Source organism: Sceloporus occidentalis, unplaced genomic scaffold, assembly GCF_023333645.1.
Source record: "Sceloporus occidentalis isolate IW3139 unplaced genomic scaffold, rSceOcc1.0.p SCAF_63, whole genome shotgun sequence".
NCBI classification, from domain to species: Eukaryota; Metazoa; Chordata; class Lepidosauria; order Squamata; family Phrynosomatidae; genus Sceloporus; species Sceloporus occidentalis.
In genome coordinates this window covers 3932475-3958857 of record NW_028317043.1, presented here as the reverse complement: position 1 = coordinate 3958857, position 26383 = coordinate 3932475, and the positions used below count along the sequence as shown (strand labels likewise).

At 36.2% G+C, this 26383-nt stretch overlaps 1 protein-coding gene across 1 annotated transcript in view; it reads left to right on the top strand.

Annotated features, from left to right (window-relative positions):
• Positions 1 to 26383, top strand: part of LOC149287207 (myosin-IIIa-like) — a 51323-nt gene that overhangs the window by 1280 nt on the left and 23660 nt on the right. Inside the window, exons 2-19 of the mRNA XM_089493189.1 lie at positions 1930 to 2064; positions 2777 to 2881; positions 3325 to 3424; positions 3510 to 3586; positions 3704 to 3849; positions 4217 to 4282; positions 5824 to 5979; positions 8465 to 8564; positions 12508 to 12624; positions 13399 to 13503; positions 13754 to 13837; positions 16107 to 16309; positions 17200 to 17298; positions 17400 to 17514; positions 19617 to 19743; positions 21581 to 21791; positions 22267 to 22414; positions 24822 to 24975. Coding sequence (XP_089349315.1) covers positions 1930 to 2064; positions 2777 to 2881; positions 3325 to 3424; positions 3510 to 3586; positions 3704 to 3849; positions 4217 to 4282; positions 5824 to 5979; positions 8465 to 8564; positions 12508 to 12624; positions 13399 to 13503; positions 13754 to 13837; positions 16107 to 16309; positions 17200 to 17298; positions 17400 to 17514; positions 19617 to 19743; positions 21581 to 21791; positions 22267 to 22414; positions 24822 to 24975 — 2248 coding nt within the window. The remainder of the gene's footprint in view (positions 1 to 1929; positions 2065 to 2776; positions 2882 to 3324; positions 3425 to 3509; positions 3587 to 3703; positions 3850 to 4216; positions 4283 to 5823; positions 5980 to 8464; positions 8565 to 12507; positions 12625 to 13398; positions 13504 to 13753; positions 13838 to 16106; positions 16310 to 17199; positions 17299 to 17399; positions 17515 to 19616; positions 19744 to 21580; positions 21792 to 22266; positions 22415 to 24821; positions 24976 to 26383) is intronic.

Here is a 26383-nt window from a genome sequence, read left to right as displayed (position 1 = left end):
TTCAAATATGACATATCTCTGCGTTTGATGAAATCAATTGTTCCTCAAGCCTTTCCGATAACCAAGTCTGGTTGTTTCTTTAGTAGAAGAAGCTGCTCATTTCACAGTTGCCAATGAAATAAAATATGAAATCTAACCATAGTAAAAGAAACAGGGCTACTAAAAAGCACCAGGTGAGATTTTAAGGAAACAGTGGCAGATGGTGGCTACGTATCTTTGAGTTAGCTTTTATTTTCTAATGCAGTGTTGTACTGTACAAGTATAGTGAGTCATAAGAAATATGAGAAACATATTGAAAAACACAGCATATAAACACATACATAAAGCACACAGCTGTATTGAGCGATGGTCCCAAAAAAGCCACAGACTTGGCAATGTGACAAAATTATATATATATACGGGACAAGTCTGGGGTGAAAAGAAGTTCAGCTGTCTAGTCCTTTCCTTACTCCAGGGTGATAATCTGGTATCATGTCACTAATTCTCAGAGCTTCATTAATGAACCATTCTGTACGCTGAGTGATGATATCAACAACTTTATAACTAGCCAATTGTAGGGATTTTGTCTGTGATCTGATGAATTATGATTTTAAATTGTGAACATAAAAACTTAGATTTATATTTAAAAGAAACTTTAGACATTGTAAAGTACAAGTGCAAATTAGTATTCTGTGGCTGATTTGTACATTGGATACAAAGATTATTAGAACGCAGATGAATGAGAACAGCCCTGGAGGGAAAGAATGAGACAGAGGAGCCCCATGAATGAGGTGCAGGAGAGGTACCTCCTTTGGTTTCCTTTTAATTTAATGGTTCATATTGGGGACAAATTTGTGCCAGGTAAGGGTTAATACCCCAAGGGACGAAAATGGGAGGTGGTGAGAAAGCCCTTCTAAGGGATATAAAAGGGAGGCCTGGAGTGGCAGTTGCCAGCTTTTATGCAAAGAAAATAATTTCCCGCCTATCCCAGGGTTTTGTAGCCGGGTGGTCAGGTTTGAGGCTGGTATGGCGCAGGAGTTAACCACCTATAGGTGTGGTTACTCGTGGTGCTCAGAGGTGTGCAGGACACTCCAGGGGCACTTGCCCTTGTGATTCAGGGTAGTTATGTGGCTGCCGTGGTAATGCCAGCAGTTCCAGCGGGGATCCAAGGGGAATAGGCCCTTGCCAGCCCGTAGTTTAATTGGTTATAATTTGGTATCGTTTGATGGTGTAAAAGGAATGTTAATAAAGGTGGTTACGTACTTGGTGTTTGTTTTGGTAAGTAAAAGTTTAATGTTAAGTTTTAAAAAGTGAAAAATTAATAAAAAAGCTTTCTTTAAAGTGTTGCGGTGCTGTGATAATATGTGGCCCGCATAGCAGACAAATTTCATCCATTGTTGACAAGATTGAAAATGAAGTAATGTATCTGTTGTGTTATTTAGGAGGAACCACAATGAGACACAATGTGAATATTATCATACAGGAAAAGCAGTGACAAGAGCAGCCACTGAAAATTGTTGGACATATCTTAAAGATTGCCATATAATACATTAAACTTTTAACATATAGACAATCTTTGGTGGTCAGTTGATTAATGTTTTCTTTGTAGGTGACCTGTCTGTTATAACTGAGGAAATGTGGAAGATTTTCAAAATAGTTGAAGAGCTATGATTAAAAAAAAAATGTTTCTTGTTTACTGCCAAAAGCATGTATTTTTCATGGAATTAAATCAGAAATTCAGTGCCATTTTAGCCACTCAATCAATAAATATTTAGAGAGAAAGCAAAATGTAATAAAAGGAGACATTTGATGGACTTATGCCCCTTTAAACCATGTTTTCCCCAAAATGAGCACACATAATAGAACATGATAGCTTTTTATTTTGAAACTAGTATTTTTTCTGCATGATTGAATAACTGCTTTTGCTGTTTTTTGTGTGTCTTGTAGGAGGATATTGATGAGGAAATTGAGGCAGAATATAATATACTTAAAGCACTCTCTGATCATCCCAACGTAGTCAAGTTTTATGGAATGTACTTCAAGAAGGATGCAAAGACCGGTGATCAATTATGGCTTGTTCTAGAGGTCTGTACCACCCATTAAAACATGGTTTAGCATCCTGAAAATGGTTCTGTTAATGCTTTCCAATGCTTCAAATGTAGATATTTGGTCAAATTTAGTCCTAAATCCTGCTCAAGAGGTGCACGTCCAAGGTAAAAATGATAAGTCTTCCCATTTAAAATTTCAGTACCTAATTTTAACTCAACCAGAAGGCAAATTCATGTTCCTCAGGTTTCTCCTGCCTGTGAATGCCCATGGATATACTAGTACCGGGTAAAAAGTAGGTGTTCAACTTAAAATCAACAAATTCTAATTTTCAAAATTCATGCCTAACGATATTTGAAAATAAGACATGTCAAGTTATTAAAGACCCAACCCAAGTGTCACCCAGTAGTCAGGCCCCGTATAGCATTACTAGATGAACCTCCATTGACCACAATTTAATCTACTGTCATAAAAAATAAGTTACATAGAAGTCATTAATCGTCTGCTTGTAGAAATATAATGCCATTAGCCCTTCGGCACTCTGGTGTTAATCGAATTACATTACACCACTGAATAATATCAATTACATACATGATTCTAAGCATTAAAAAAACTGATAGCCAAGCTACTATCCTGGCACAGTGTCCCCATTTGTTGCTCAATATCTAGCAGCCTTTGTTCAAAATGTATCCCTCAGACCATACATGGCTGTGTATGAATGACACTTGAATACAATGTTGTGATCTTTCAGCTGTGCAACGGAGGATCTGTTACTGATCTTGCAAAGGGACTTCTGAAAAGAGGAGAAAGGATGAATGAATCCATTATAGCTTACATTCTGCATGAAGCTCTAATGGTAAGAATAAACCTTATTCATAGCTGGAAATTTTGCAGATATAGTGGTCCATAGGTCTTCCTTCGTGCTTCGTATGGAAGCTAAGTTGCCGTGTGGCTGGTAGACCCAGTGCCATATACAGCCTCCACATATATATACATACTACCTGATTATTTGTTAAGAAATTAGACATTTGTAGGGAGAGGTGAGAACCTTTAATAGGAGTTAAATATTACAGTGGTGTTCTGGGTACCTTAAGTAACACACTTATAACCTGTGATTTCTTTTAGAGATGAACATACAGAATTGAACTCGTTTACTCTTTTGGGTCCAAAAAGTTTGTCTTGTTGCTGTAGGCTTATGAACTGGCTGGCCATGGTTCACATGTCATACCTTCTATGTCCCAAGTCTTTTTAACTCTGTTATTACTGTCTAAGGTCCACTAACTCTTTCTTTTTTATCAGGGCCTTCAGCACTTACACAACCATAAAACCATTCACCGTGATGTCAAAGGAAACAACATTCTGCTCACTACCGATGGAGGAGTTAAGTTGGTTGACTTTGGTAAGACAATATCTTGAGCTATTAATCAATATTTAAAATAATGTTAGGCATGACTTCTACACGTGATGTACTTTAAATATTGCAGGTGTATCTGCACAACTAACCAATACACGATTGCAACGCAATACATCAGTGGGAACACCTTTCTGGATGGCACCTGAGGTTGGATATTTCTTTTTTTTAAGCATCTTTGAATTTTGAGAGTGATTAGTACTTTGTTTTAAAGAAAATATGAATGGCACAAATCATTGGAATATAATTTATATATGATCAATACAGGTAATTGCTTGTGAACAGCAAGTGGATACAATATATGATGCAAGATGTGATGTTTGGTCATTAGGAATTACAGCCATAGAGCTTGGCGATGGGGATCCTCCTTTGGCTGATGTTCATCCCATGAGAGCCCTATTTAAAATACCCAGGTACTAATATAAAAATTGAAAATGTATAATATAATAAAACACCAATTAGTGATATGAGGAGTTTACTTGTTAAACTTACTCTGTCTTTTGGTGAGGGTATATTTATTATATGTGTAAGGCTGATGCCATATTTAGCTTCTCACATAAAAATCATAAAAATCAAAAGAGAAAACTGCATGGTTTTCAAATTAATTTAATTTGATTAAATGGCAAATATTATAGCACCAAAATAGTTCTCACGTTTCCAAATTGGATGGGTTTTTCAGATCCCCCCTTTGTTCCTTTTCCTGTCATACAGGCTTATCATTAAACATGATAATTTACAGTTGGGTTGTTTAACGTTTAATACTAGCCTGTGCTTTTACAGGAACCCGTCACCTTCACTGCGCCAACCGGAGCTGTGGTCATCAGAATTCAATGACTTCATTAAAAGGTAAAAGCAGTATAGCAGGAAGATGCAACAACTACCATGATAGAGAGGAGCCATACATGTTGAAAGTAAAGGAAATATATGTATATTTTACATTTGTAGCTTTGTCTGCCATTGAATTCTGTAATCTAGTGCATTTATTCTATTTCTTCTTTGAAAGAAAGTCTTCATCACCTTTAGAATTAATGTAATAAGATGATACAAATTTAATTAGTATAGTATTCTTTTTTAATTTCACATTTACCTTCTAAGTGCTGGAGGCCAGGGGACATTTTTTTTCTTTTGGGACAGTTAACCAACAAAGTTTTACTGTAGTAAACTTTAGCTGACACTTTTATTAGGAAAACCTATAAAAACCTATACTATAGATATCTAGTTCAAGGCACATCATGCATCTGATCACATGACATAATGGTAAAAACACAAAAAATATCCTCCTCTATTTTCCCTATGAATTCAAACCAAAGTAAAGAAAAGAAAAGTGCCCACCCTCTTTGGTAAATTCATACAATCGCTGTTGTACAAACATGTATAAGTAGATTGTAGAAACGGCCCCCATGTAGGTGACAATGCACATTATAACAGTTTAGGCACATATACATTTTATAATCTTTCAAAAGAAAAATAATGGCAGAAGCTCATTGGTCTTTATTTTAGACAGGGCAACAAACATATATATTAAAACATATACTCTGTTTGCTATTTTATTATGTTTTTGATCCAACATTTATTTGGAGGAGGTTTTGGGTGGAAGGGGTGCCAGTGACATTGTATAGGTATAGGAGTAGAGATCAGGCTGTTTTATCAGCATGCCAGTCAGCTGATCTCACAATATAAATGCTGCCAATTTAATACCCCCCAAAGTCTATTACCATGGTAGCAGGCAGCTGTATGAGGCTGTCTTTAGACAGAGATGCCTAGCGCGGTCACGTCACACATGTACTTGACCCTGGAGACCCCATGGAGAGTGCTAGTTGCAGCGAATACACGCCTTGGCACAAGATAAAAGTGAGAGAGAGCTGTAGTTAGGATGGGATGAGGAGAGAGTGTGTGTGTGTGTATGTATGTATGTATGTATGTATGTATATGGTGTTGAAGTGAGTGAGTGTGTGTTAGTGGATGGTGTTGGTATCACCCTGCCCCTAAACAGAACTCCACCAGATGTTTCCTAGGTTTCTATTCTGGTTGTTGCTACTTATATTTATCCTATGTAAATAATTAATGCAAATTGTACACATATTGTGGTATATTCTGGATCAAACAAATACTCTATGGCAGAGCAATTCCACATACAAAAAGTATGTAAAACAGTAGAATCAGGTATTTTTTTACATTTTTCTAGGATAGGGCCTTGCATACCAATTTAAATATGATATATATATTAGTTATTAGTCAATATGTGAATATAAGGTACAAATATTTAAAGAATATACATTTTATTTTCTTCATGCTTTTGAAAGGAATAATAATTTCCATATTAATTATGTGGTAGGATGTTTGCATTGACTCCGATGTTTTGTTTTGATTGATTCGTATTAAAACAGTTGCCTTACGAAGGATTTTGAAAAGCGGCCAATGGTTTGTGACCTCTTGGAACATGCATTTATTAAGCAAATTAAGGGTAATGAAAAAGCACTCCAAAAGCAGCTCATGGAATTCATTGATATTCACCAGCAAATGGGAATCATGGAGAAAAAAAGGTAAGAAAAACAATCACAATTTTACATGCGCTAAAGAAATTTGTTGTATGTTCAAATTATTACATTTATATAATAATGCTAATAATTGTTATACAGTATATAATATTTATTACATCACTAGTGCATGTTTTTTGTTCTACAACTGATTTAGCATAGAGGTGATATCTTGAATTCAGTTTGGAAGTACAAAGAGTCAAAAGCAGTCCTAGTGCAAACTTTGATGTAGGGAAGGTATTAATCAGGAACTGAGCAGCCGATCAATATCACATATTCTTTCTTGGCCTCTTGTTCCTTGTTTTATTTTATTTCTTCTGGTTTCCATTCACGTTTTGGAGAAGTATGAGTTACTAGAGCTGTAAAATGGAAATAATTACACCGTGCAGCTTTTTGACTCAAGCTGGAGAAAGGCTTCAATGATTCGATAATTTATCATAGTCTGGCAGTGATGCCCCCCCAATATATGGTAAAACGGGCTTCTTTTTATAATCCACAATTCTAGTGCAAAGTGCTAAGCAGGGAGTAATCAGCAGGAAGACTCCGTTGGTTTGCATGGTAATTGCTCCAAATGTAGAGCCGAGCCCCACGTTTTATCAGTATGGCACTAGGTTTTCAAAGTGCTCGAAGATTTATTTTCTCATATAAACACAGGTGGCACAACCACATCAACAGATTGAAGAGCTGCCTAGGATCCTGTTGCTCAATGAAGCGCTCAGAGTATGGAAGGATGGCACAGGTTTACCGTAACATTGAATCATTCTAATGATTTTTTCCAACAAATGAGTAATTGAACATATGTCCCACTTTCCTCGCAATAAATACATTCTCCTAAATAAGGAGCCACGGACATGCCACAATTTATCGATATTCCAGCCTGAGCATCTCAATTAGAAATCGATTAACCTACCTATTTGCAGACAGGTATACACAGAATTGTTTGCCTTTTTGCAGCCCTCCATACCTGAAATTACATACTGCTAAGCTAAATCTGTACTACTTGATAAAGATTATTTAATATAATAATTTAAAATATTTTATGTTTAGGGCCCATTAAAATCAAGAGCTGCCAATAGTAAAAAAAAAAGTCATTAAGAGGCTTAAACTGTAGAAATGGCAAAATAGAAAAGCAATAGACCTTAATCAGTCCCTGGTCTGATCATTCCTTCAATGAATTTGCCTACTACCACTTCTGCTGGTAAGATGTTGCATTTATCTACCACCTTCTTGGTAAGATAACATTTCCTTACATGATATCAAAACCTCTGACCCTCCCGTTTTAGACTATGGCGTCTTGCTCCTCTGACATTGAAGTGGAAGTGTCATGATACAGCTTTCAGCACTACTAAACAAATTGAATGAAACCACTTATTTTATCAGTCAGTGTATTTGTTTGGCAATATTTTGTATAAAATTGCACATAGAAGCTGAGATTGGCAGAAACCTGGGACAGGGCCAGCATTATCTAATCAATTGCTTGTCCTGTCCTACTCATCTTTTCATCAATTCTAATAAATGATGCCAGAACCGATCAACAAGCAATAACCGTAGGGGAAAGATACTTTAACAGGAGGGAATACTCATGACGATCCCGAGAATAGGAAGAAAGAATGGCTTCCCTAAAAATAGTTTTAATTGGTATACATCGCTTATCTTAATATGTCCCTGTCATTAAATGGGGTTACTAGAAAGGATTTAGGAAAACAGTATGATTTCTGAAGGGAATATAATTTGTCTATAGAGGCAGTAGTCCAGTGATGTATACAAATGATCATTAATTACGCTAATAATTCCACTTATAAGATTGGAGTTAGACAGTAAAAAAAAAACATCCATTAGGTCATCCAAAGCAATCTTCAAAATTAAGCATAAAAGAAAATATCGATGCCTCGTTCTTCAGCAAAATCAGTCAAAAAAAGAAATTATTCAACATTTCTAATTGCAATTAAGAAATAAATGCAAGTGTTCACATTTTGTAAAATGCATAGGGGGCCAAAAAAAAAAAACCAGACTTAAATGCAAAAAAAGATTTCAATGTGCATTTTACTGGAAACTTTCATTTGTAATGATAGAGCGTTACTCTTCAAAAGGCCGAGCACCTAAACTTCCCAGCTAGTTCCTATTTAAAGCATTTCATCCAGCTTTGACGTATTTAACATAAGCACCTGCGCTGGCTTTCCTAGTATTTGCTAAGTATATCATTTGATTGCAAATGAGTCAGTTCTGGTCTGGCGTAAAAGTCACACTGAAGTACGTCTACTGGGATTGGGGAAAGAAAAGGCAGAGGCAAATAAGAGAGAACCAAATAAAGTCAATTTATTTTACTAACAAAATAGGTGTGCATGCGCTAAATTCCTCCAGAAACATAAAAAAGAGAATTGTGTGACTTGACATGTAATATGACGATGATCACTGCTGATAAATGTTTTGGAGTGCTTATGTTTTTTATTCGATTTTAATTTTGAAAGAAAGCTATTTTTTTGTTCGCTAGACACGAACGGATTCATACCAAGAAAGGCGTCTTCAGAGAGTCTATGACACCCAACCAGAATGATGTGGATGACTTGGCAACATTAGAGGTCCTGGATGAGGTAGGGATGCGTTAATTTACCAATTTACACATGTCTAATATACGTTGCAATTGAAATTTATTTCATCCAACCTTTTGTGAAGCAGGCAGGACACCAATGAATGGAGACTTAATCATCAAAAAGATGTAACCAACTCACCATAACTATACAAAAATATATGTGGTGCATATGTATGTAATTTAATAATTACTAGTGATACCAATGATAATAATTATTAATACTTTCATATGGTAAATGTAAAAATCCTTTATTTATTGATTTTTTTTAACATTCCGCCTTCCTAATTTCGGTCACTCAATTTAATGCATATGATAACTATGTGGTCCCTTTAAATTTTCATGGAGTCCACTTGCAAATACATGGAGGAATGCTGCAGAATCCCTCTATCTGCATTTTCTCTCTTCCTCTACCCCCCTGCTATATGCTCTTCAGCCAAACACATCTCCATGCATGTGGTATACTCATCCCCAGTCGAGAGGGGGTTTGTTGAGACCCCAGTGTGCACCTACATAAACCTTGCCATTTATTTCAATGGAAGCACCTTTCTGCAACTAATTGTCTACTTCAAGCATCCAGTCAGTGGCAAAAAAATGTCAAACCATGGAGTAGGAGAGCAGCTGCAGTTACATGGCTGCAGCTTCTATATAAAATAAGTGCTTGTTTTTCCATTTATAAAGAATGAATGTTCGGATCTTCTTTTAGTAGGAGTATCAGGGACACTAAACTCTTTCTTTAATTGTTTTATATGTGCCAGTATTGTGCCAGTATTGCACACTTTGCTACAAATGTTTCTACCTAAATTACAAGGGGTCTTTCAGAAATAAAGACAGACTGTACTAATCCTATGAATGTTCAGTGGAAAGCTGGCTTCTTCTGGCCCAAGGGGCAGGTACAGCTGATTGCCCCTCGGCCCCTTGCTTCACATGGTAAACTGTACACGAGCACACACGCTCACATTAAAACATACACTCACATGCTTGCTCTTATTCTGAAACACAGACACTAATACATAGTCACACCATCATACTTCACCCCCTATCACACCTCACACCCTTACCATGCTCTTCCTTATTGCAGCTTATACACTGTGTGAGCAGCCACGATATTATTGTAGGATCATTTATCATCACGTTATGTGTCCCCACTATGATTTTGAAGAAATTTGGACCGTCCTTGGGCACATTTGCCCCCCCATGCCAGCCTGCCCCTGTTCAGGTTAATATTCCACCCAGTCACTGTCTCTTCCACAACTGTAAGGACTGGCCTGCAGAGCATCGGGACTATTGTTAAATATGTTTGAAGCAGCAACATATTAAAATCATTAGACAGTCTTAATTTATCCCAATTCTTGCATTTTCTTCAAATAAATAATTCTGACATCTGCTTCATGCAAATGTAATGATTATGAAAATGTGCCCTCCAAATGTAGTCACAGACATGCTTTTATGAATATCTGAATATTAAAAGAACACATGTACTTACCTGTTATTACAGCTGATTTCCTAAAATAGATTTATTCAAATAGCAATGGCAAACATGGAAATTTGATTAATGCGTCAAAATCCAAGCTTCTAAATATCCAATCAGCATTACATCTAAATTCATAATTTTAATATATTGGATATGTACGAAAGGTCATTAGTATAGTTAGTTACTCTTAAGGCATCCCAAGATCAAATCAGTAACCCAACTATGGAAACCATGTTGTATCTGAGCAGTGAAAAGCCTAAAAGGCATACCTGTTAAGTTTGACCTCCCTCCAGAAGTCTACATACTGTTCCGGGAAGATTAATTTATGGCAAATGGCTAGTTGAATGAATCACTGTTGGAAATTACTGTTGGAAATCATTGTTGGGCATTACTAGTCTATAGCTGAAATGATGGAGCAGCCAATAAAACTGATTAGTAGAAGTATTATTAAACACTCATCTACAGACACCAGACAAGCCAGAAGGCTTGTTTTTCGCTCAGAAATCTCATGGTGCTGCCACAACCACAAGGGATTCCGGGTAGGCGCATGCAAATAAGGCCAACAATGATCACCTTTTGCTTCTATATCCACTTAATACATGGAACTCTTGAAAGTAATTGCCTGTTGTACAGGACAGCCTTTAGACAAAACTCAGGTAAGAGGTGCAGTAGTCAGATCACCACTCATGGACAGCTGTTTTTAATGAATCACTGGGAACACAAATTTGACTTCTGTCTAGGGGCGCTTGCAAACCCACGATCCAGAATAACTTATATAAAAAAATAATAAAAAAGGAAAAAGAAAAAATAGTGTGATACAGTAACAAATGTAACTCCGGCACAACGCTTCAATGAATACACTCACAATGTGAATGGATCTTTGGCGCGTGTATCAAAACCACTCCTCGGTATATGTGTTGATTTCTTGGCTCCACGTGTATGTAAGACAAGAGATATCTGATAGGGTGATACCTTTATAATCTGTATGTGTGCTATAAGGTAATGCACTCACATTTCGTCTTTCAAATTGTTTTATTCTACTTAAATTTTTTATATTATTTACATTACTTTTTATCCCGTTCGGACAACTTTGTAAACACCTATATGGTGTAGTTGCCGACCAGGGTTTAGTAAGGGCTTGGTCCCAGATTAAATTATTTATTTATTTATTCAACCTGGTATCCTTTGATCTATTTATGGCACACACTATCAGTTCATAAACTACTGAACATACACTATTTATATATAGCACTTGCACTTTACCAACACCCACACTGGATCTTTGAAGAAATCTTCTCGTGGAATCCAAACAAAGCCTCCCCAGGAACTTCATCAAGAGACCGGCTCCACTCCAGGACAACAAACCAGACGAGCTTGACATCTTCCAACTAAATGTGAGTGCATTACCTTATAGCACACATACAGATTATAAAGGTATCACCCTATCAGATATCTCTTGTCTTACATACACGTGGAGCCAAGAAATCAACACATATACCGAGGAGTGGTTTTGATACACGCGCCAAAGATCCATTCACATTGTGAGTGTATTCATTGAAGCGTTGTGCCGGAGTTACATTTGTTACTGTATCACACTATTTTTTCTTTTTCCTTTTTTATTATTTTTTTATATGAGTTATTCTGGATCGTGGGTTTGCAAGCGCCCCTAGACAGAAGTCAAATTTGTGTTCCCTTTTTCTACATTCCGTGGAGAGTGTATATAGGGCTGCAGCTAAAAACCCGATCTCAAGAAAGGAAAGTAATTTTTTTTTTTTTAATTTTTTTTTTCTTTCTTTATTCTCACTTTTTGACACTTGGTTTCACATTTCTCACGTTCTACACTTTGAATGAATCACTGACAGACATTAGGGATCTTTGGCTAATATTTACTCTATTTCATTGCAGCTAAGCGATTTAGAACTGGTTAGGTCACCAGGGCTCTCTTTATGGGTGGTGGTGGGGGGCTAGGCATGAATTGGGGGTGGAAAAGGGAATATACAGAACCATGGCAGGGAGCAGAGCCAATCTCTACCACCCTCCATTTAAAGGTCAAAGGTTTGAGAGGGAGGTCCAGTAATCTGCTGGGATTCTGGGACTCTCTTGGGCCCATAGAATTCTCAGGTATGACCAAGTATAGGTAATTATGAAACCATCTTTCAGCATTAATCCCCATAAATAAAGACCATTTAGTGTATTGCTGAAGGTTTCTTCATTAACAAATCCTATTAAATTAATAATTTGTTTTCATAACCCAATCTTATGAATTGAGGTGTTGCCTAATTCTTCATTACATTATAAATTATATACAAAATAGCATCATTACAATTTTTGTTATCTGTTATTTGTTATTTGGTTAACATTAATGCTTTATAGATTAAAAAAAATGCAGAAATGTAATGTCAATTTCATGATATAAATTGCAAATATTGTACAAAAGCCTGCTTTAAATATTTGCCATTTTCTTTTCCTATAGAATTCTGTAACAGACCAGCTTCAGAAACGATATAACAGAGATCAGATATACACCTATGTGGGCGATATTCTTGTTGCAGTCAATCCATTCAGAAGCTTGGATATTTATTCTTCTCAGGTTTGTCCACATTTGATTTTATTTGCTTATGTTTAAGATAATTTGCATTTATTTGCTAAAAAGGATTTGAATAACCAGCAGTTTGTATTGAGATTATCGGCTATCTACGTCTAAAATACAAAGCCCTGTGTTTGTCATGCAGGAGCTAAAAAACGACCTAACTCTTCTTTTCCCTTGTACTTTTTTATAATTGGACTTTTTGGGAGAATACTGGAAAAAGTATAATCCTGCATATAGTGTATGTGTTTTAATGTGGGTGGGATGCAGCGCTTTTTATTATTAAAACATTAATTTAGCATAATATAATAAGGTGCGGATTTGGGTAACATCAAGGATTCCGCCATAGCAAAATTAGTCCTAAATATATAAAATATATAATGTATAGATGAGTAGCTGCTATATATTCCAGTATGCATTTATATTGTAAACTATCTATACTGTAATACATGTCTTATGTTGAATATATCCAATATTGCGTGAGATAGAGCTCATTGGAATATTTTGGAAATTCGAAAATTTGAAGTTGCCATGTATAGAATAATTTTCTAAATCAAAGACGGAACAACTAGAAGATGCTCCAGACGCAACACTTTTTCTACAGTCCCAAGGATAACTTAAAAATATGTTGGTGTCATTAAACAGTTCAGCTCTTCATTATCAATCTCTCTACAAAAAGCAATTGTAACAGTAATAAAAAAAAAAAGTATAATAGTATTTAAAAAGCACTAAAAGTTGCAAAAGTTGATAAAACTTTGTCTATTCTATGTTTTACAGTATTCTCAGCTGTACCTAGGAGAAAAGAGAACTGCCAACCCTCCTCATATTTTTGCTGTGGCTGACATAGCGTATCAGTCTATGGTTACATATAATACAGATCAGGTAACAAAAGAGCATGTACACTACTGCACAATATGAGGGTGATATATAAATCAATAGATAATCATATTCTTAAACTCGATTGGCCAATCTAGAAATATAAATTCATGTGGGCCGTCAATTACAACATTATATTTCTATGGAAATAGCTTCATATCTTGGAAAAATGTCCCATATTTATCTTATGTAATAGGACCTTGACATGTTAAGTAGCTCCTGAGTGATATAATATGAGCTGTATTTATCTTTTAAGTGTATAGTTATATCTGGAGAAAGTGGAGCAGGAAAGACAGAAGGTGCTCACCTCTTGGTCCAACAACTAACAGTACTTGGAAAGGTAATGTAATTGGTCTGGAGTTTTAAAAATGATTTATAATGCAGATTAGGAAATCTATTTGTAAAGAGCAGTTCATCATGTAAGTAAAAATTAAGTTGATGGAAACACAATATAAAAAGTGAAATTTAGAAATCACTTACTAACACAAATATTAGGTGACCTTGCTAATAATCAAGTGGTTTATATAACAATATTTTATAATTACAACATTTAATGCAACTATAAAAGTAACTTAAACTTGGTTACTGATATTCTTTTCTGATATTACTAATGTTTGAATGTGTTTCAATAAGACACATTACCTGGTAGGGGTGTATATAATGGGGTTGTACATTGATAATACTCATCTTTAGTTGAGAGACAAAAATGGCTAATTAAATTGTACCTCAAAATGTGTTCACTATGTAACAAATCTACAAACAGCATACAAAGGGTATTCTCATATTATTTGAGTTGATATACGGTATAGACACACACACACGCTTACCTTGCGTAGAACCTATCTTTAGCCCAGCAGATATGCAGTTTAAGCCTCCACACTACTACCATGTTACTTGACCCCACAGAGCCCCTTTTAAGAGTGGGCCCAATTCAGACTAGCCCTGTTTGAAGAATTTTGGCCAGGCAGACAATTGCCCTCATGCCCCCCCTCCAAGGCCAGCCTGCCCCCAGAACACCTGACTAGACTCTTCAAACTTTAGGAATGAATATGTTTAAACATTAACACACGAATAACACTTTTGACAATGCATGCCCTTGATGATATTTTTTTTCAAATGGTTTTCTATGTTTCAGTACATGTTCCATTATTAAAGATTATGCTAATTACAAAAGTAATTATGCAAATATAAAGCCCAGAATATTTAAGTAAGCGTCATGTCTCATTATCAAACAGACAGGGATCTCACTACAGTCAACGTAAAATATCATTTATGTAGATATTGTAAATCATTGTATAAAGTTAATTTCCACTGAGGAGATTTGGTACAGAAGACTTTGATAAAAATCACCACAAACAAAGCATGATTTATGCTTGAAATTTATTTAGGGCCGTCTTGGGAATTTTCGCTGCAAAACAGATCTGTTTAATTTTTCTAAAATAAATCATGTTTTCCTAAGCTCTTCGAGGAGAAGGGATGATGCTTATTCACCTCACAGCAGATAGCGTGGCACAATTATACATTTACGTTAGCCACCACGACCTCTTCATCAATTGCCATGAATATTGTATGCCTAGAAAAACATCTTCGCAGTACGTCTGGCTATATGTAGCGGTAGACAAAACTTCTGAACGTCTAAGGTCCCTGACAAACATACTATTGAAGAAGACATATACCTGTCACTGATTGACAGCCTAAACAGCCAATCAGTGGCAGGAAAGTTCTCCTATTGAAATCAACGGGTAGACTTTACGCATGGGGTATAAACAGATCACTCCAGCTGAATACACACCGACAAGGCATTTAGCTGGGGGTAGGGAAAGGGGCAAATGTTTTTGGGGGATTCTGCAGAATTCCCTCATCCATCTGCAAAATTAACCACGCACCTATGCATTAAAGTACATATGATGGCTGGTGTGTCCCTTGAAAGAGGAACACTGTTGTCTTGGGGAGTATGGTTGCAGTGTTGAATAAGGGGCATTTAACTTATTAAAACATTTTGCCCTGCTTTATGCCTGTAAGTATGACTGTGATACACTGAAATATTTTAAGCTTCTAGAAAAAAGGTTTATTTGTGGAAAAGAGAGAGATTTGGAGCCCAAAGAGGGACACAGTTGAGGGTTTGCAACAAAAATCTTTACAGGTATTCACAGAGTCACCTCAGATTCCCAGTTTATTTAATGCCCTATTTTTATGAACTTTCATGGCAGATATGTATTTTATATTCTTCTTATATCCATTTTAAACTAATCTTAACTTACTGTGCACGTCAAAAATGCAACTAATGATCACAACATTAGACTAGTCAGGGAGAAAAAACTATGAGCAGCTGGATTTTATTATTGGATACATACATTAGAAGATTGTGTTGATTACAGTTTAAATACAATTTTAGATCTAGTTTTATGAATATTTACTCATGGGCTATTTTATTCAAGCTCCAAAAAAGGGTAATAATGGCTAAATTATAAATGAGGCTTAGGAAGGAATGGGGCCATTGGACTGACGATGCTCCCCCACCGTGAGGTCCAAATCCTGCCCAAGCCACCACAGAGTTCCTAGGTAGAACTATATTATTAGGAAAATTTATTTTAACTTTTGTGCTTCAGGCGAACAATAGAACATTGCAAGAAAAAATACTGCAGGTCAATAACCTGGTGGAAGCCTTCGGAAATGCCTGCACTATTATTAATGAGAATTCGAGTCGCTTTGGAAAATACCTAGAACTGAAGTTCACAAACAATGGAACAGTAGTTGCAGCCCAAATTTCTGAGTATCTTCTTGAAAAATCCAGAGTTGTTAATCAGGCCTTGTAAGTATCCATTTCTTATTATACTTAAATAAAACTTTACGTGCATTGTTTTTTATAATTCTGCTTTTTTCTAACTCCATACAGTACATCGCGCTTACCCCCTCCTTCTGATTGTGTCTATATACCGCTGCACATTCACACTACGTGCCTCCCAACTGTCCCACCTTGTGCCCACCTGATTTTGCCAGTTTATCCCACTGTCCCGCTGAGAAAAGGGGACAGAGGTAGAGTTTGGTGGGACAGCTGGATTGGGGACCGCAATCCCATGGTGCCGGTTTCATTCTCCGGTGTCTGGGATGCACAGTAGTGCTGCCAGTTTGAGTGACACTCTACCTCCCAAGCAGGGCTGGTGCGAGGATTTTTGCCACCCTAGGCTTCTAATGAATGACCGCGGCCAAGCTCAGTCCCCTGGCATCCCAGGGGTAGAAGTTGGGAGGTATCTATGCCAACACTAACACTGTTAACCACACAAGATAGGGACCTCCTTTAATTTTGTATTCATCTCTATTGTACCCGAAATGCTGGTATGGCTACTGTAATTATGTTTGGGGGAAGTAGGGCCTTTATTTAAACTCATAAAAATGCTCCCCTCCTGGATCTGATGCCCTGATCTGAGCTAGGTCACCCAGAATATGCCAGTGGTGGGTCAGATGTCTGGCTTGGGTGAGTGGTAAGGGTGGCCTCGTTAGTTGGCACCGAACTATAAACGTGCCCTCTGCATCTGAAAGGGGCATAGCCTTGAACTACATCGCCTTGATCCCTATTTTCTTCCGCTAATCCACCTCTACCAAGGCACTCAAATAACCATGTTAAAATGATTTATATTTTGAAAAAGGAGTTCTGAAAATGGCAAAATAAATGTTTAAGGACTTCTTGATTTGTTTTTGCAGAGGAGAAAAGAATTTTCACATATTCTACTATATCTATGCTGGATTGTCAGAAAAGAACAAACTTGCACATTATAAATTGGCGGAAAACAAGCCTCCTAGGTAATACAATACATTACGCACAAACGTGGTACTAAACTTTGGCACGTTATTATTTTTTCATTGCAATTTAAATGCTAATCATTTATCTTTCAACATTTCAGATATCTACAAAATGAACATATTAAAATGGTACAAGACTTTATGAATAATCCTTTCTATAAAAGCCAGTTTGATTTAATTGAACAATGTTTCAAGGTAATAGGTTTTACACTGGAGGTGAGTGATATGATTGCATTTAATATTGCCTGCCAGAGTAGGGGACAATTTCAATAAGTATGCGTTAACAGGAATATTAATTATGTCATTGAAATTAGAAATGTACGTCTATGTGATATGCTTTTAAATTCCAATAAAAATATCACAGAATATATCTATATCTATCTATCTATCTATCTATCTATCTATATATATATATATATATATATATATATATATATATATATACAGTATATATAATACAGAATAGATAGATACAGAGCTAGTGACAATAAGGATTTCAAAATCTGCTTGCAGTTTCTTCTTAAACAGAATATTAATATTTTTATAGATTTTTATATTTGGAAAACACTGTGTCAGTATCAGTCTTAATTATTTTGTACACTATGGATTCTTTGTGAGCTCCCTCCGTTTTTTATATGCAGTACATGCTGGCATTGGGCAAGAATCCATAGTATGCTCTGAGTTGTTTTTTTTCGGTTGGTGGGGTTGAAGGTTGCAAGCCCCCCATTTCTATGGGTATCAATCAAGTTGCACTGTTAACTAGCTGTTAGATGTGATTATGTATGTACATCAAGACCAAAATCATATGTGGTAAATAAGCAGCGGTATATTTCCCTTTGGTGCCACCCTAGGCCAACCTACGGCAGCACCCCCAGTCGCCTACTCCCCTGTGGTCGTATCTCCAGTACACTAAAAGGCACTATGCGTCTTTAAGAAACAGAGTGCCGAGATATGATGTCACATCTCATTGCGTTTTATCTTAAAAGCGTGCAGAGCCTTTTAATGAAGGCAGCAGGGCCTCCATAGAGCAAAGATCTCCCTTGTAACCGGCCCAATCTTGGAGCTGTTAATGTTGTTGTTGAAATGGTAGAGATTCAATATAAAAGGATATTTCCAAATGAAATATCTGAATGTGTTAACAGAAACCAAACAAAATAATTTTTGTTGCTGTTTCACAATCCAATTCTAGAATTATTCATTTCTGGACAATATAGTAGCTTTTAAGGGGTCTATAAGCTTAATACAGTGTTTCAGCTACCACATTTTTTTGCCAGTCTCTCGACAAATCAAATGCAGCTAAGGATGATCAGGAATAGAAAACTCTGAAAAGTCAAAGTAGGGATGTCTTCACTTAGATGCAACTTGGCCAGCAAACAGCTCCCACATGAATATTTTGAGAAAGCATGGCCCTTTTGGTGGAGGAGAAGTTACCAGGATTTCTCTCTCCCTTACTTTCCCTAACTCTGGCAAAGCTCCTCTTCACCTTCTGGTGATTTTGCATGCATATTATGGATATATAGATAGCTAAAATGTAACCATATCTTAAATTAAAATAAGATAAATTATTTAAATGGGATAAGCATACAGGGCCGGCCGAAGACTTAACGCCGCCTGGGGCGAAGTTTAAAATGCCGCCCCCCGCCGACGCCGGGGGGGGGCGGCATTATCTACCCCCCACCGGTACTTACCCTTAAACAGTCCTGCGGCGAGTCTCCCTGTGCTGCCACGGTGCCGGCTTGTAATGCTGAGCGCCGGAAATTCACGTCACTTCCGGCGCTCTGCATTACAAGCCGGCACCGAGACCGAACAGGGAAACTCGCCGCAGAGGAGAGAGAGAGGGGCGCCGAGCGGGTAAGCGAAAACCACTCGGTGCCCCTCTCTCTCTCCTCCGCTTCAAAAAAAACAAAAAAAAACCGCTTGGGGCGGCAAAGTGCCGCCCCTTCTGAAGTGCCGCCTGGGGCAATTGCCCCAGTCGGCTCCATTGTAGGGCCGGCCCTGTAAGCATAACACTATCCTGAATCTACAACATGGTCAAAGACTAATTAAGAGTCCTAACATCAGGAAAAATGAGCAGACTACAAGGGTGGAATGGTACTCCGCCATCAAATTCTATGTTTCTATGTTCAGCAGCTTAATAAAAAAAAAAATATTTTGCCAAAGGTCCCAAAATCTTCGTATTTTTCTATGTATGCACAATTATCGGGTATCAGCATTTACTTTTCTGGTTCATAACTCTTGTGTGATTCAACAAGCATGATGTTAAACATTCCCTGATTAGTATTCCTAACTGTAACTAACAAACCAAAATTTTTCCTCAGGAACTTGGAAGTGTGTATAGCATTCTAGCTGCCATTTTGAATGTGGGTAATATTGATTTTACATCGGTGGCCTCAGAACATCAGATAGACAAAAGCAACATCTCCAACCCAGCGGTGCTTGAAAACTGTAAGACCAGATTTTCTTTTATTCTACCTTAATTTTTACTTAGGTTTCTGCCAAGTTTTAATAAATAATAAATAAAACAAAAATTACTACAAAATTCTACTTTTTGTGATTAATATTACAGGGAAATAATAAATAAAATAGCATGTGACATCGGAAAAGAATGTGCTGGAAAAACTGTTATCAGAGACATTAGTCAAAGATGTTTTACTCAAAAGTCATTTGTTCACAACACTCTTATTTCAGCTTAGAGACACCATTAGAAGGGAACATAGGGTCGCGAAGGTATAGTTTTGTAACCTGCTCATGAAGTATTGTAACATTACCAAATAATAAAACTTGGCCCACCCTGTTAATGAGTACTACGTCCACCATTGAAGCCTTGTCCACCATAGGTGTGGAGTTATATAATGACGTCTATCCTACAAGGCCTCTGCAGTCTAACAATCCCTGTAAGAAGTGTCCTGTAAACGGTTAGGGCTATATAAATAAAAGATAATAATAATAATAATAAACTAAGACCTGTAAGACCTTTACTTTTTATTTTCTGCACTACACAAAAGGTCTAAAAGACATCTGATGGTGGTTCTTTTTTTTACCAATGTGCTTTGGAAGGTTAAAATCACTAACAATAATGATTACCATTGATGACAGATGCAAACATCTACAGGCAGCCTGTGACAAAAATATGTAAAAAGGATAATGTTAATGCTTGTATAGCTTTGATGAATAGTTTCAGCAGAGATCAGCCTAGATCAGCAGATCTAACAAACAGCAAATTGCTCCAAAGAAAGCAGCTGTGCCGGGGCTCCTGAGGTTTGATGTGTATTACCATAACTATTTCTGTCTCGAAAGCCAAAATAGAACAAATCACACACCGGGTTGAGTTAAAACAGTAAGGACAACAGTGCACACATCAGCATTTATAGTAGGATTTTAAAAAAAAATCTGCTGAAAAAATGCTTGCTGACCTTGAAAATGCACAATAAGCCATGCCAACCAATAAGCCCCCCCATTTCATCTCATACATTTAGATATTTAGATAAATAAAAAATGTCTGATATTTTGTTTCTTTCACCCAATATCTCCCTAAGTTTTTGATAATTAGGGGGTTTTTTTCCCCACCAATGTACATATAGCTAAGAAAATGATTTAAGAATGAAAGAGCTGGCCTAATATATGATTATTTCAAGTAATGGTAAAAAATACAGCTCTGTCTGGTTGTTTATATATATTTTTGATACTAAAATGTGTGTATATATATATATATATATATATCCTTTAATATATCTATGATAATTTAGGCATAACACAAATTCATATTCCTTCACGTTGTAGATTATACTCTTTGTATCCTATGCATCACCTTCAAAAACTCCATTAGCTACTAAAGAATTGAATCCTTGATGAAACAATAAGATAAAAAAGTCTCTGTGGGTATCTTATTATCTGTCATGTGGGATCCTAGGGAAAATATTCAATGATATTCACATTCAATAATTCACATTCAGTGGTAACTAACATTTATCTGACATGCACCTGTAATTATTATATACACTGTACTTATCTGTTCTTTTATAAATAATGAATGAAGCAAATATTTATGTTCTTATGGTGCCAAAAGAATAGTAACTTATGATGTCCCCAATCCTATGATCACAATAATAAAGACCAATATCTACAATATGTTTCTATTTTTTTTGGTGTTCCTTGGTTATAAATCCCAGTGACATATTAAACCGTAAATTAATATTTAACTGAGTGAAACTTTTAATAAACACATTATTATTATTTCTTTATCCAGTAAGCAATTACAAACTTTTTTCTTGTTACATTGTAGCTGCCTCCTTGCTGTGTATCCAGCCCGAAGAATTACAAGACGCTCTGACCTCACACTGTGTGGTGACACGCGGGGAGACAATAATCCGCCAAAATACAGTGGAAAAAGCAGCAGATGTCCGCGATGCTATGTCCAAAGCCTTGTATGGACGGCTCTTTAGTTGGATTGTTAACCGAATTAATGTGTTACTAAAACCAAATGAACATTTAAGGTAAAATAACACTGTTGTTCTGAATACCCATTTAACTGTTTTGCCACAAAAATACTATGTTGGGTGGCAGATAAGAACCATTCGGCATATGCCTATTATTTCTGTAGTTCGCTTTAGTAACAATGGAAACTATTAGATGAAATCAGGCCCAGACAAATGTAGCATGCAGCTGCGTGTATCCGACCATCACCGCACTGACATCATCAAGTAGCCGCTGGCCTTAAAGTGATGAAATAATCAGATATTTTATACCAATGTAACACAGAAGCCAGAATTCACAACCACTGATATATGTGCAATATGGAAAGTGTCTATAAAAGTCTGTGTGGATATAATTTCCACATGTCTGCCTGAAAATGGTGATAAGTGAAAACAGAGAAAGAAACAATGGTGGGTGGATTCAGTAAAATAAAGATATTTTAAGCGATTGTATAGTAATTAGATGCATTTTAATGGTTCTTTTTCTTTTTTTCAGCGAAGATGACACTGGGTATAATATTGGAATACTTGATATATTTGGCTTTGAGAATTTTAAAAAGAACTCATTTGAACAACTCTGCATTAACATTGCAAATGAACAAATTCAGTTTTATTTTAATCAGCACATTTTTGCCTGGGAACAGGTAAGATATATTTTTTGTAATATTTCCCTTGTATAACCCAATAAGAGCAAAATATATAGTGTGTTTTAGTCTAAGCATTCAGTGTACTTAAAGATTTAAAAGAAATGCATAAATGACATAAATTTTTGCCATTACTCTGAAATGAGAGATGCCTTTATTTTTGGTAAAGATGCATAATGCTAAGCGTTCCAGCTTTAATTCTTTCAACAGAAACTGGCAAAATTGTTAGTTAACCAAGAGATCTTCATCGTGTATCTCATCCCTTAAGGTGTCTTACTCAGGTCAATAGATTTCTCAACTTGGAATTAAATATACTGATTGAGGCCAGCACTGTAATTTTCAGATATCTGACAGTCCTCCATATCAGCAAAGCAGCTGTCAATCAATGTAATATAGCAGTGGATCACTTTCATCCAGATGGCCAGGATGGAAACATACAGTATGATGCAACCATGATCTGCAACAAACGTTGTTGACTTAACACAGACTGAAAAGTTTTAATAGATAAAGGTGCCAATCCAATGATCAATCTCCGCTGAATACAATTATTGAGGATGTATTATGTGCACTGGAAATGCAGTAAAAATGAGACTTCTGATTCATTAACTATTAAGATTCTTACAAAGTATATGGCCTCTATTTTCCAGTTCTCCATAATTTTTAACTCATCATAGTAAGTCTGACAACAGAAAAAGCAACATATGGTATAATTTACAGCTCCCTACAGCATATCGGTTAGAGGTTTTTTCGTAGGATGTAAGCAAGTTAGAAATGGGTCAATTTAGTGAAAACTCTTATGGTAATATATAGAGATAGAAATTCAATGTCAAATACATGAGAAAATGCTTAGCATTTAAATTTCCAGCTATCTCCCCAATTCTGAAACCCCCAAAGACAAATAATTAGTTAATAAGAGACAAAATGAACACATTTTTTTATGAAGCAAAACGATATAGATAAGTAGGATCACTGTCACTTTAAATCGATGCTTTGTCTAAACACACATTTTGTTAGGACCTTGTAATGTTTGCCATGCAAATCTTTCTAGTTCTATTAGCATTTTCATTACTTTGAGCTGAGTGTAATTGGTATGACCTTTCCAATCAGTTATAAAAGTCAATTAAAATAAAATGTTGCCTTGAGGTATACCCTGCCGACATACAAAACGCACGATTTAATGACGCTAATAATGAAATTTGTCTTGTAAAACCCTAAATATTGTACAGCCACCTTAGATTTTTTAATATTGAGACTATGTGTTTCTCAATTAATTAACATATTGTTTGTTTTGTAACCCCACGCTTCTGATATCAATAAGAAAATTACAAGATTCTGTAGGCGGTAAATTGCATTTCTGGTTTTGTTCTGTCTACTAATAAATCAGGGTTTCTATTTTTCTTGAATTGATCTGTTTATTTCATGCAGATAAAGTAAAAAAAATTAGTTTATGGTAATGACATTTTAAAGTTAACAACATATATTAATCATTACACTATGACCTCCTTTTCCTATGACCAGTACAAATGTATTTACCTATAAAAAGTTTTGTTTTAATCAAAACCAACCAATTTAATTTAACCTTTGAAATGCACTGATCTCACGTGTGTGGTTTATCTACTAGTTAATGGCAAACTGGATTCATTTTTCTGTGCAGGGAATTTCAGCAGAAATATTCACTAAGAAGAATTAAATCATCAAAATCTGATAAAAGTTGTATTTTTATATATAACTTGATAAAAGTCTGTAATTTGAGCAAATTAGCTGCTATATAATCATTGGCAAGAAAGCAATCATATTGAAGTAAACAGGAGTGCATACCATGCACTGACTAGACCCCCACAACACTCGCCAAGCCAGCACTGGAGACGACTGGCTGTACGTATATCAGATTCCAGGAGATGTGTTTGCCCCGACGTATCTCCTGCACTGAAAATATTTAAGAGGCAAATGCACATGGGGGGTTCTTAAGGATTCCTCCATGCATTTGCAAGGGGACCCCATGTAAATTAAACTGCATGTGATGGGTAGCGTGTCCCTTTAAACCTTCTTTGCTTAGCTAAACAGTTTTCTTTCGGCCCAGAAGATAGATGTCCAAACTGAATCCCATAATTATGGTCTACCAACCCCTACTTCAAATGGAAATCTAGTCCACCAACATGGTTTTCCAATTTTAATAATAGCATGTTAGTAATATAATTTAATATTTTAGGACCTTAGAATTGGTTTGCAACCTGCCCGGATTATTCAGTATTATAATAAACTTTCCAGAATATACTTTTATGACCTTTGTATATAATAATAATAAAAAATCTTTTAGAATTCTTAGCTGGAAACCTATGTTTGGATCATTCACACATCCAAAATTATTGTATAGGCAACAGAGTAATGGATCTTTTTTTATTTAAAGAATGAATATATAAATGAAGATGTGGATGCACGATTAATTGAGTACAAGGACAACAGGCCACTTTTGGACATGTTCCTACAAAAACCAATGGGTCTACTCTCACTCCTTGATGAAGAAATTAGATTCCCAAGGGCAACAGATCAGACACTTGTAGGTAGGTAATATTATACCTGGACTAGGATACTGCAAATTCTTAATATGAACATAATTTTGCTGTTTAGACTTTTTTTAATGCGCAAATGGGAGTTGCAAAAGAGGTTTGTGTTGCAACCAGCTCCCTGTGCCAATAAGGTTAGATCAGAGGACTTCAAGATAAACAAAACCACAAAGTGAATATAAATGTGCAAATAAATACAAAAAATAATATTACTCTCCTAATGCACTGCTGCTCCTAAAAATACTCCTCAGGTACCGCTTTAAACCATACTCCTCCACATGGGGCGCAAATACATGAGGGGGAAAACAAGACAAAACAAATATAGTGTAATATAGTATGGAGCAATATGTGGTATATATAGAATGAATTCCACTCACAAACGTGGATGATAATCAGGCTTTTTAATGGACATTAATTTCAGTCCGATAAGTAAAAAACGTCTTCTTCGTTGTGTAGCATACACACAGGAATCAATCAATCATAAGTACTTAATAAAAAAGACAAAGTTGATAATAACTTAATAATAAAAAAATAATAAATGGCTGCTCAATTTAGCAAATGAAGGCAATTCAACATTAGCTAATGTAAAACAGATTCTGAGAAAACTCTGACTCTGGAGGATGATTATTTTTTTATTTTTCAATCTACTAGGTCAATAGTTATGGATTTTATCAGCTTTAGGCTAGGTTTCCACTTGGGTTTTTGTCCTGCGTTTTTTTTCTTGCTGAAAAACGCCAAGAAAACTGCCACTGCATTTTTCTGCGTTTTGGCGTTTTTTTTCTGGAGTTTTTTCTGGCGTTTTAGCCTTTCTGTGGAAATTGCTTTTTTTGACCTTAGGCAGTTTTTCCAGCCTTTACAAGTTAGAAGTTTCACCCAGCTAAAAGGGATTAGGATAAATGGCAAGTATCTGCCCCCTGATGTCATTTACTTGGTAGAGTTCTACTTAAACGCCCCGGCGGACCCTTTTGTCACTTTTCTGTGGTTTGTAAGGCATGCTTTATTCCGAATGTCTGCTCCTCTAGGAAGATCGGCCCCAAATGATGGTGCAAATTGTTTGCTGTTGCTTTTGGCACGCAGGATCCAGTTGATGTGTCGCGTATGTTTGTTTGTAATGGCATGTTTGTTCCAAATGGTGTAGAATTCAATATGAACTTTGTTTTGTGTGAAACTGTTTGTTTCCAGCCTATTTCTCGTAGGACACACAGATACTGGGTCCATCCTCTGCATTGTAACTGTGGAAAAAACGCCATAAAAAACGCCAAGGCAATAAACCCACATGGCTTTTTCATGGCGTTTTTTCTCTCCCATAGACTTCTATTGGAGAAAAACGCCAAGATTTCCTTGCAAAAAACGCCAGAGTGTCAACATGCTGCGATTTTGAAAAACTGCCACAGAGCCCAAAAAA